The sequence below is a fragment of the Tupaia chinensis genome, unplaced genomic scaffold, assembly GCF_000334495.1.
Source record: "Tupaia chinensis unplaced genomic scaffold, TupChi_1.0 Scaffold000610_1, whole genome shotgun sequence".
Lineage (NCBI taxonomy): Eukaryota > Metazoa > Chordata > Mammalia > Scandentia > Tupaiidae > Tupaia > Tupaia belangeri.
The window spans coordinates 1,574,695-1,586,803 of NW_006160129.1; the positions used below are offsets into that span (position 1 = coordinate 1,574,695).

At 51.7% G+C, this 12,109-nt stretch overlaps 1 protein-coding gene across 1 annotated transcript; it reads left to right on the forward strand.

The window, feature by feature from the left end:
• The first annotated feature begins 3,930 nt into the window (after positions 1-3,930).
• On the forward strand, positions 3,931-11,005 carry CPA1 (carboxypeptidase A1). The gene is made up of 10 exons (XM_006158832.2): positions 3,931-4,036; positions 4,859-4,940; positions 5,415-5,648; positions 5,843-5,944; positions 6,855-6,956; positions 7,124-7,234; positions 7,929-8,019; positions 8,518-8,717; positions 9,152-9,236; positions 10,733-11,005. Exons 1-10 carry the CDS (start codon positions 3,972-3,974, stop codon positions 10,918-10,920), a joined length of 1,260 nt encoding a protein of 419 aa, XP_006158894.1. The 5' UTR covers positions 3,931-3,971; the 3' UTR covers positions 10,921-11,005.
• The last annotated feature ends 1,104 nt before the right edge of the window (positions 11,006-12,109 follow it).

The following is a 12,109-nucleotide window of genomic DNA, read 5'->3' on the forward strand; positions in this document are numbered from 1 at the left end:
TCCAAAATACCAAGAAGAAGGAGAATGGAGGAGAAGGGATTGCGGTGTGACCATGCCCCATGCAGGTGGGGAGGGTTGCTTTCTTGCTTGTGTGTGTGTGTGTGTGTGTGTGTGTGTGTGTGTGTATCTGGCACATGCATATAGCTTTTGGCAAATTTTTTAAAAGTCCGAACTGGCCCAGCCTTGATGGTGCAGGCGGCAGCATACTGATCTGAAGTGCTGAAAGCCACATAGCTGGCCTCGAGTCTGACTCCCTCTGGGAACCTGATACTTGCCGGGCATGCACACTTATGCCCAAGATCCTGACCAGATATCCTAGAATTGTAAGTTGTCATAGCTAGAAGGGGCCATGGTGATCATTCTGACCAACCTTCCATTTTAGAGGAAGACGAGGAAACAGACAGGGCTGTGAAGAGACCTGCCCAAAGTCACGTAACGTCATATGATGTGGTCATCTACTGAGAAGGCACTCCCTTTCTGTTTTCTCTCTTTTGAAGTAAGAGGATGTCTGTGTACTATCTGTGCACTTTCCCCAGACACATGTAGCAGGAAACCAACTTGAAAAAGCTCACGGAGAAACAATAAAACTTGTGGCTCATCCCTAGAGCTGGCGTTGGAGTAGGGTGACTGGGTCCACTTAAATCTTGTGGCCTCAGAGCAGGGAAGAGGTCCCTAAGGGAATATGGAGGTGCTGCTATCCAAAGGATGTAAGGCTGTCCACTACTCAACTGCCCCGTGTTCCCATAGACTCCTTTCCCATACGAACAACTGAACCACGTACAACCCTAAACAGACCCGCCCAAGGGAGATGGTTGAAGTCTCATTTGGTTGCTCTACCCAGCCCTTCTGACTGTGCCATTTATGCTCCCACTGTCCCCTGGTGATCCCTAATATAGACACTGGAAACTGGTTCTCCATTTGGCTTTTTAACAATCCATTTTCTAGATTATGGATTTGAGTTCTCTGAGCATTGCCTTGGAGCCTCTGTCATTTTTGGGGTTCTTCTGGCAACAGGGCTGCCATGGAAAGCTGTCCAGTTTGTGCACTGCTCAAAGTTATCCTGTTGAGAATGAGGCACTGTCTGCTCAGTTGGGAGAAGTGCCTTTCTCCATTTCACATACAGTCTCTAATGGGCTAGAGTGGCCTCACCTCCTGACAGTACTAGTGCTTGTTTGGTAGGTGCACCAGTAGGAATGCTTTTTATAGCATCAACAGAAACTCCGAGCAACTATACATGTGCACTACTTCATACTATGTAGTCCAAAGATGCCAATATCCAGAAAAAGGTGTCTCCTTCTTAAGAGTAGGACAGACTTCTAGAAACTTTCCCATTGGCCTCCCCTCACATCTCACATGCCTACTTCTAAACCAATCACTTGCTAAAGGGAATGAAATTTCCCCCATCATCCTAGACCAATAAGAATTTACCCCTGAGCTGTGAGTAGGGCAGCTTTCCTGGAAATGAATGTTCACACACGATTCAGGAAGTGGGATGCAGAGGATGATAGTCAGTGCAGTTGCATCAGGTAATTGTTGAGTGTATCCATCTTTTCTTTTTTCATTACTTTTCCTTTTTAAAAATTACTCATTACTTTTTTAAACATCCAATCGCTATACATCATTTGGCTTGTAAAGATAATTTACCAACATGAAATATACCTCAGACCAGTCCAGTTGAGAATACCATAAATGTCATCAACAGGCAATAAACCATTTCTGTGTCCCACAAATGTCTTGCCTCTCTATTTTTCTGTCCGTGATTTGGGTGTCTCAGTCTTTGAATTGACATCCCTGGTGATTTCTTCCTCCTGGTTATAGTTCTTGGTGCTCTATCTACTCCCTGGCTGGCAGCCTCATGGCTTCCATCTTTACCCTTGCCCTAGACCAATGTGAAATAAGCCCACAGGGTGGGAAAAAGGAAAGCCCTCTGCCCGAGGTTATATTCCAGCAAAATGATCTTTATCAAAAGGTGATTTTCAGCTTCCTTAGGTGCTCTGGAGGGGCTAGGGGATTAGGTTTGGCCTCCACCTGAGACCCAAATTCCTCTACTGCCATGCTGTCAGCTTCCTGCCAGTGCTGGCTCTAAGGTCAGCTCCTGGCACTTAATTCATCTTTTCCACCCTCACAAGAAAATACACGATATGGCTCTTGACGTCTTAGCTTGCAGGCTGGAGGCAGAAAGAGGCTCCCTGGGCCAGTCTGTGCCCTTCCCTCCCACTGCTACCTTCTTCAGCGAGCTTATCTTTTCTGGAAGAAACTCAGATGTCCAAGAGCTAACCATCAACTGCAGCACATGTAGGGTGAGTAGAAGAGATTCAAAAATGATAGGGCAGTTTCATATTGAGGAATAGAAAAAAATACTCTTCGTATAATGCAAATGATGCTCTACAAGCCTGCCTTCCTGGTGAGCACAGAGCAGGAGCACTCCAGGGCACTGCAGGGCATTTGGAGAAGAGGGAGCCTCTCAGGAATGTGTAAGACATGGTTCCTAACCTGGGGATGTCTAGTCCAGTTGTGGAGACAAAAATAACACTCCAAGAACAAGAAAGAAGAAGTGAATGTGAGTTGGCGATCGAACACTGAATAGTGTGATAAGTGCCTCTTTTCCTTCCCTGTCTGATAAAATCTTAAGACCCAAGGCAAATGTCACCTTCTTGGTAAGATCTTCTATGGACCCTCCTGTATGTTCTCAAACTATGTGCCCACAGTCCTCGAACTTTTCGGCCCACATCACAAAAAATGTGCTGTTTGGGTCTCCTGGGAGGTGCACAGCCCCAGAAAGTCCCTGGCACATCTGATCCTGTCCTAGTGACTGCTTCTTGGGACATCTGTTGGAGAAATAGCAAGTTAGTTGGTTCCTTTTGTCTTCCCAGACAGACCATGAGCGCCCTGAGAACAGGGCTGGCTTGCTGTGGGCACCACTGCCTGGCCTTGGACTCAGGGCGTTATTATCTCCCTGGAGTCAAGCTCAGGACAGAGTTGTGGGTAAATATAACTGGGTTACTCTGCCTTGGTATAAGAGGGCTGGCCAGGAAAGGGGCCGGGGAGGGAGACAGAGGGAACTGATGGAAACCAGAAGGGGCTGCCTTGACTGTTGTTTGTGCCTGAGTCCGAGGACTTGACACAGAGCAGAGCCCCTAGATAGTGCTCGGGAACCCCTAGAATCTCCTGCGGATTAGGGGGGATTTGTGTGAGCTGTCTCTGCAATGAGCTCAGCATTGGAGCTGAGCTGCGAGTTCTGGTTTCTGCTGTATACTGGGAGCCCTCAGAGAAGACTGGCTGTGGTTCCCACCATTCACTTTGAATTCACAAGACATCTGGTCACAGTTCCCATCAGGAGTGACCTTGATCTGGGAGGACCTGGAGTGGTGAGAGTAGAGGGGAACCTGCCCCAGCTGCTGCTGGTGTGGTCTGATTCCCGCAGGGCCACCAAGGCGGAAGGAGTAGGACTGGGAAGTCAACGGCCTGTACTCCTGGAGAGGGATGTGCCATGCAAGGGCTGGGGTGGAAGCCAATGTGGTGAGGCAGACACAGGAGGGGTGGGGGCAGGGAGCCTGGCTTGCTCAAACACAGGAGCCAGGGGAACTGGAGCTCAGGAACAGGGGACAACGGACGCCTTGCTAAGGCCCCAGCTGCCCTCAGTAAATAGGGCCTCCACCTGCTGCAAGTGCCTGGGGTTGGGGGCTGTAGGCAGTGGGCTGTAGGGAGGCCTCAGCCCCAGCTGACCCTCAGGCCCCAGGCTGACTCCTCGTGGTCAGGGCCTGAAGCTTGGCTTATCTCCTCAGCTGTCCTGTTCCCTGCCCTGTTATCAGAGAGGCCGTGGAGGCACCAGAGCTCAGAACTCCCAGCCTCCCTCCCCGTGAGACTAGCCAGGTGCAAAGGGAGGACAGTCAGGAGACCTCTGTTCTGGGAAGGTTTAAAAGGCCCCCGGCTGACTCAGCCTCAGTCTGACCTTCCCCTCTGACGACAGCATGCGGGAGCTGCTGATCTTGAGTGTGCTGCTGGGGGCCGTCCTTGGCCATGAAGACTTTGTTGGGTAGGGGTGTGGAGAGGAGGGGGTGTGCTGAGGGCAGTTGGAAGGACTTGCCCCCTTGCCCCTTCCAGTGTCTGGAGCAGATGGACAGACATATAGGAACACAGTCAGAGAGGAAGGACAGACTGGGGCGACAGGTTCATGAGGGCCTAGGGCTGGGTGGAGGTCTGGGGCCCTGCAGAAATCTGGACCATGAAGGAAAATTTTCAGGAGAGAAAGTGGGCAGAGGCCGGCTGGCTTAGGGGAGCAAAGTACAGTAGTCTCATTATCCATGAAAATCCATTCCAAGACCCCCAGTGGAGGCCTGAAGTTGTGGGCAGCACCAATCTGACGTGCTATGTTTTCCAAGCTGGCTACTAAGTGATACACAGGCAGCTGGTATATATGACACGCATACAGTGGACAAAGGAATGATTCATGTCCCAGAGGGAGGGAGCAGCATGGCATGTGGTTCTATATCCACATCCAGAACATATGCAATAGACAACTTAAAAATTATTCATTTCTGAAATTTTCCATTTTATTTCTGGAATTTTCCATTTAATATTTTTAGACTGCAGTTGACCACAGGTAACTGAAACCATGGAAAGCAAAACCCAGGTAAGGGGGCGGGGGGTGTACTGTAGTCTACATTGAGATGGGGACAGCAACAGAGTCTAGAAGTTCCCAAAGATGAAGAGAGAAGGAACCCAGGCCTCCCATTGCTGAGACCACTCATGGCCCGGCCTGGGGATTCCAGGCGGCCACTTTCCTCCCCACCTGGTGGTGTTCACGGCCAGGGCAGGTGCTGCCAAGGTGCTGAGTGCCCCCTCCTGCTCTACCCAGGCACCAGGTGCTCCGAATCTCTGCAGCTGATGAAGCCCAGGTACAGAAGGTGAAGGAGCTGGAGGACCTGGAGCACCTGCAGGTCAGAGGAGGGAAAGACCCTCCCTGAGGCCCCAGTGACTCTCGGGTCAGCTAGGCCCACCCCAGTCCTCCACCACCCCTACAGCAGCTTGGTGCCTGGGCTCTCTCTCCCCAACAAGGAGGCACGGGACTGGTCCTTGCTAGAAAGTGACTCCAACTCCCCAGTTCTAGAATCTCACTGCCCTTGAGCATCTTAGCAAAATGTCAGGGCCCTCTTTCCTAGTTCTTCTCCCAGCCTACGGGCTCAAAGCCCCTCTACTTTGCTTCCCGGGCTATTGTCCTGACCACACTGGACTTTGGTCAGTCCAGGAGGTTCCCCTTCTTTTTCTGCACCTAACACCCATGCCACAGTCCCACCCCCGATTATAAGGCCTTCTGGCTGCAGCACCCCCTCCCAGAATGAGCCTGATTCTAACTATGGTCTTGACTGGTGTCACCAGCTTGTGGTGACTGTGCTGGCTCTTGTCTTCCCCAGCTGGACTTCTGGAGGGGCCCAACCAGGCCTGACTCCCCCATCGACGTCCGAGTGCCCTTTTCTGGACTCCAGGCTACCAAAATCTTCCTAGAGACCCATGGCATCAGGTACGAGACCATGATTGAGGACGTGCAGTCGCTGCTGGATCAGGAGCAGGAGCAGATGTTTGCCTTCCGGTCCCTGTTCACCTCCACCGAGTCCTTTAACTACGCCACCTACCACACCCTGCAGGAGGTGAGGGCATCCCTACAGCCACGCCCCACAGGCAGCAAGCTTGTCATCGTGGCTGTCCAAACGCAGTCCAGAGCCACCTGCTCAGTTTCCCTGCATGGTTTGGGGCATGACTCCATCCATGGCAGGAGCTGTTAAGGGCGGTGTCTGGAAGCCCAGAGCCATTATGGCCGTTGCTCTCTTCTTTCCCATCTCAGATCTATGACTTTATGGATATACTGGTCGCTGAGAACCCCCAGCTTGTCAGCAAGATCAAGATCGGTGATACCTATGAAAGTCGTCCTATTTATGTGCTGAAGGTACGAGTGCCCACTGCAAGAATACACGGGCGAGAGTGGGCCCCCCCACGGACCACAGGTGGGCGTGGACTCCCTCAGACCCACGGAATACACAGCTGTATGGCCTCCCCACACAGACATGTGGGGACATCTGAATTCCCGTGCTGGTCTCAGTGTACGCTCATGTACACACACAGTTGGAGCTAGTTTTTTTTTTTTTTTTTTTTTTTCTATTTTTGTCTCATATTACATTTTTTGAACACTAAGATTTCTTTCAATATCTACCTCTAATCTCTTGGAAAAAAATCCTAATATATTTCCCTTCTGACTAACTCCTCATTGTCTATAACTATGGATGTTGCTGCCTTTAATACTCTTATCTAGCATAGAGCGATATTTTCCCTTTTCTTTTTAAAGGAATTTTGAAAATTTTTAATTAGCACGTAATCGCACATATTTATGGGGCACAGTGGGATTTTTCAGGACATGAGCACAATGTGTAATGGTGAAATCAGGGTAATTACCACATCTAGCATCTCAAACATTTACCATCACTTGCACACAATTGAAATGTCGAGGTGACCCAGTGTTTCCAGTCGTGTCACAGTACAGAGTGTGGAGAGGCTCAGTAGTCAGGGCAGACATTTTGTTCGTGACCAATTGCAGAGAGCTATATAAACGCAGCACAGGGGCAGGGCCTGGCCTTCTAGTTGAGTCGCTTTCCCCTCAAGCATGGGCCGAGGGTGGGAGGCCAGGCTCTGGGGTCCCCAGTCCAGCTCCCAGCCCCATGCCTGCCTGAGTGATGGCCACCTCCTCAGAGACACACAGAGAGCAGGGGGCCTCTGACCTAGGGTGGGTTCCTTTTTGGGGGCATAAAATGAGGTCTCAGCTGTGGAGTTGCCTCTCTGCCACTTCCCTTCCTCTTCTCCAGTTTAGTACAGGAGGGAACAATCGTCCGGCCATCTGGATTGACACGGGCATCCATTCCCGGGAGTGGGTCACCCAAGCCAGCGGAGTCTGGTTTGCCAAGAAGGTAAGGCTGAGTGGTGAAAAGGGCTCTGGCTTGGTGGGATCCTAGTGGTCAAGACCCACAGGAGCCTGGTGGCCACAGAGGGAGGCACTGGAAGGCATCCATTGGTCTGGCCTGGCAAATGCCTGGTCTGGTCACTCTGTCCTCCTACCCCTCTAATCCCTATCCAGATCACACAAGACTATGGCCATGATGAAGTTTTAACTTCTGTTCTTAACACCATGGACATCTTCCTGGAGATTGTCACCAACCCTGATGGTTTTGCTTACACCCAGAGCACGGTATGGGCCTTCTCCTATTCTTGGGGAAGGCAGGATAGGCCTCTGAGCCCCACCCCTGCTCACCCCAAATTCAACACCCAGAAGCTAAAAGGGGTCAAACAGTCCTGTCTCCTAGATCCATTGGTGGATAAGTCATGGTTGTGGGGGTGGTCCTGTGCATGTGGGGTGTGATCTCCTACTCGCTAGGAGCCAGCAGCGGCCTATCCCTTATGCATGGCCACCAAATATGTCCTCAGACATTGCAAAATGTCTTGGGGAGACAATCAAGACTGCCTCCAGTTGAAACTCGCTGTCCCAGAGTTACTTCCTGATCCTAGTTTTGTTTTTATGGCAAATACAGCATCTCACCAATGAAACAGTGTTGAGGGAGATAGGGCAGGGTTCTTCGCCACCCAGAATCCTCTGGCTAACTACTACCCCCTGGTCACCACTTACCTTTGCCTGAGGCCCCTTTGCAAATCTTCCTCCCTGACATCCAGTGGAAAGTAGTTCCTGTCCCCCATGTTGTGCCCACAGCCATGCTCCCAATCAGGGCACTCAGGGCACTGTGACATGTGGCTGGTAGCCTCCTCTAGGGAGCTCTCCAGCCTTTCTCAGCCTCCCCGGCTCTGTGCAGGCACTGAACACTTTGTGATAGGCAAGGGCCTGATGCTCAACATGAGCTGTGATTGGCTGATACTCTTTCCTTCCTCAGAACCGCCTGTGGCGCAAGACCCGGTCCCACGGTACAGGCTCTATCTGTGTTGGGGTGGACCCCAACAGGAACTGGGACGCCGGCTTTGGGTGTAAGGCTCCTTGTGATTTGGGGAGCAGGGATGGGACAGACCAAAAGGGCTTCTTACCTCCTTAGTCTCATTGCCCTCACCCCTTTCCTGCCCCAGCAGTGAGGGGATGGCCGGCAAGGGCTCTCTGTGATGGAGGCTGCACTCTGAGATTTGGTTGACCTTTTTCCATAAAAGAAAATTCCTTTAAATGGAACTAAGTTCTGAGAGCCTAAGTTAACTGCACCTACTTCCCTCTCTGGCCACTGATCTCACTTAGGACTCCATCTTACCTTCCTGGGCATGTCTGTCAGCTCTCCCCAAGCCTGGGTAGGAAGGGAGGCAGGATCCCCAGGTTGGGCAAAGCCCTGGCTTTCCATAATCCAAGGGTGGGACGAGCTCTCCTGCACCCGCCCCCCCACAGTCACTAACTCTATGCAAAGAACTAGAAGCTGTGGACATCATAGAAGCCACACCACATGGGTGTAGGAAGTGCCAGCTATGCCCTCTGTCCTTTCACAGTGACTGGAGCCAGCAGCAACCCCTGCTCAGAGACTTACCACGGCAGTTTTGCCAATTCTGAAGTGGAAGTCAAATCCATTGTGGACTTTGTGAAGAACCATGGGAACATCAAGGCCTTCATCTCCATCCACAGCTACTCCCAGCTCCTCCTCTATCCCTACGGCTATAAAGAAGAACCAGCCTCCGACCAGAAAGAGCTGGTAGGTGCTATCCCATTTCCCTCCCATTCCAGCCTTGGTCGGCCTGGGCTTCCATCCAACAGGCCTGCCTGAGGCACAAGGGCCTCCAGAGAGCCTGGCATCTCCTTTCTCTCACGGCTCCTTGATGGCTTGAGAAGACTACCCAGGTGGACCAGTCTCCCTTGCTTTCTGGGAAATGGAGTTGCAGAGTGGTTGAGTCACTTCTGTCACATGATAGAGCTAGAAACAGGGCTAGACTGAACTTCAGCACCTCACTCCGAGCTATAGTGTGATCCACGGCAGGGAAGTGCCAGTCGGACAGCCCACAGGTTCAGATCGAGCCACCGCTGAGCTCTGGGGCTCCGTGCTTCCTGCTGGGGACTCGCTCTTACAGTGCCTGAGAGCCTCTGGGCTCCCCTGGCCATAACGAGTGGCCTTTCTTGGTGTTTCTCCAGGATCAGCTAGCCCAGTCTGCTGTGACGGCCCTGGCCTCTCTGTACGGGACCAAATACAAGTATGGCAGCATCATCAAAGCAATTTGTAAGTGGCCACATGGTCTGTCTGGGTGGTCCCGGGATGAATATCACCTGGCTCCTCTGGCCCAAGCAATTGTCCCCCATGGAAGAACATAGCCAAGGGCGCCCAGACTTGGGAGCACAAGCAAGGAGAACAGCTCCTCCCCCAGCCACGCCTGATACCTGCTAGGTAGGGTCATTTGAGAGGTGGCCGCTGCCTTTCCCTGACATGAACTCTGCTGTCTTCGATACTTTCAGGCAAACATGTGAATTCCTCTGGGAACTCTTTTCCCTTTGTCTTGGGGATAAGTCCAATTTCACACATGGGTGGGGTGAAAAGTCCCGCTGGGATATGTAGATCATGCAGGAAATTCAACTTAAAAACCACTTCTTCTCCAGTGCCCTCCAAGTAGAGTACGCTCACCCTTTTCCACTCACTCAGTCAGTCCATGCAATGCCCCTGGGGGGAGCATGACTGCCTCAAAGTGGGATTCAGTCAACAGTGTCCATAGAACACCCACTCTGCACCAGGCCCTGTCTTGTGCTTGGAATCAGAGAGAGGATCGACACAGATACGTAGCACTACAGTGTGTTAGGTGATCAATGCCAAGGCAGGAGGATTAGTACGATGGGAGTGGAGGCTTGGCAGGCCTCCTGGGAGAGTGAACTTTTGGCAAGTGTTAAAATGAGCGAGGAGCCAAGAGGCTATATCTATCTAGGGAAGAACTTTCCAGCTGGAGGAAACTCCCAGAGCCAAGGCCCTACTGTGTGAGCTGGCCTTGGGGGTGTGGTGGGAAAAGCAGCAGCAGTGTGGCTTTCTCGGAGTACTGACAGGAAGAAGTGCAGGGGTGGGGGTGTGGGCACACTTGCCTCACACACTTCCTGTTCAGGGTGTCCAGGTTTTGGTGGGTGAGTCCAGAACTCAGCCAAGGATGACCTCGCTTTGGACCCAGGCCCTCCTTAGAAATGGTTTTGACCCTGAGGCAAAGGCTTTGCTTCATTCAGTGTTGTCAGGTTGAATTACGCAGCCAGCCTCCCTCTCCCCAGTCCAATTCGAAAGCGGCTTCATTACCGACTGTTCACCACAAAACCCAGACATCTCCTTCTAGGAGACAGACAAGGGCCTTTGGCTTGAAAGCTGGCTCTTTGCACTTTCCCCTGTCGGCCAGAGTCCCAGGGGAACACACCCCAGTTATCCAAGCAGGAAACGCTGACATATTTAGAGGCTTCACCAAAATGGCTCTTGGATAGCTATTTCTTTCACCAAAATAGCTCTCAGAGGAGCTTTTGCAATGGCAGACTTTCTCGCGTTCCCCTGTGAACAGGAGGCCCAGCGTCAGTCTCCTCTTTGGGCCTCTTGGGCTGACCCCCTTTTGCTGGGCTAAGCCAGGCTGTGTGGTCAGCAGTAGAGCTTCAGGACTCCGTTTGGCCTTGCACAAGCCCTGGGCTTTGGCTGCTACCCCGGCCTGTGCAAATGTTTCCAAAGTGACTGACGCTTGCTCTCCTCTGCTCCCACCTCAGATCAAGCCAGTGGAAGCAGCATCGACTGGGCCTACAACCAGGGCATCAAGTACTCCTTCACCTTTGAGCTCCGCGACACTGGGCGCTATGGCTTCCTCTTGCCGGCCTCCCAGATTGTCCCCACGGCCCAGGAGACGTGGCTGGGACTTCGGGTCATCATGGACTACACCCACAGGAACCCTTACTGAAAACCGACCTTTTGGCACCCTCCTCTTCTTCCTCTCTGGCCCCATCCAGGCACCCAAATAAAGCTTGCATGTACAAGGAATAGAATGCTGGGATGTGTGCAACACGTGCGGCATATCTGCCTTTTCAAGCTGGGGCCAAAAGTGATTTAGTTCCTGCAGGTCTTGCTGGAATATGTGGGTGGCTGGACTAGATGACCCCTGAACTTCCCTACATTCCAAGGTCCTGTGAAGTTGTATCCAAGTGGCATCTGTTTTAATTAGACCACCCTGAGCCTGGCTCGTCGGTGGGGTGCTTCATTCATACCTTAGTAACAAGCAGAGTCACAGCTGCTGACCAAATGCCTGGCACCCCATGGCGGCGTGGGATCCGCGTGTGCAATAGTCTGGCTAGTTGAATCCATTCATCTATAAAGGCAATAACCAGGAGTATGAAATATAATAATCCTGGTGCCCACTGCTATCTGAAATGGATGTGGCAGCCAAGTAAAACAGATTACTGTAAAGCAGACCATGGTCTCCCGCTCCTGAATTAAATGGAAAGGAAACAATTGGGTTAAATGAAATCACTTACTGGAGATAAAGAAATAATGCCAAACCCTGGACATGTTATTAATTGTAGTATATTGCACAGGCTTTGCCTTTAGGGACAGGAGAGGTTTGCTTTTCGCTTGCCACATGCTCCTTAGCTTCTTTGGTACCTGGTCTCTCCTCCCTCTCCTGTCTCAGGTCACCCCACTCCTTGCCGCTCTCCTGGTGGTACTCCCTGCAGCTCCTAGAATCTGCTGTCCTCTTTGGCATGGTGAGGCTGATGCCTATGGTATGCTTGGTGGCTTGAATCACAACACATAGGATGTTCCAACCTTTCTTTTTTTTTTTCTCTTTTTTTTTTTTCCGAAAGTTTTTTTGCTATAGGGCGCGTGCACTCGCCAGACAGACAGAGACAGAGAGATAGAAAGCGAGAAATCACCCCCCCAGGGGGGATGGCCATGCCGCAATCCCTTCTCCTCCATTTTCCTCTCGGGATCCTAGGCACACATGCACAAGCGCCCAGCGTGAGTTTAAGCCACCGGGTCCGGGACGCGAACCGCAGTCGACTATGTGGTAGTCCAGCGACATAGCCATTATGCTAACTGCTGGTCCCATCTTTTTTTTGTCTTTAGTCGTGATAGGGCCTGGATGGAGGTGGGGT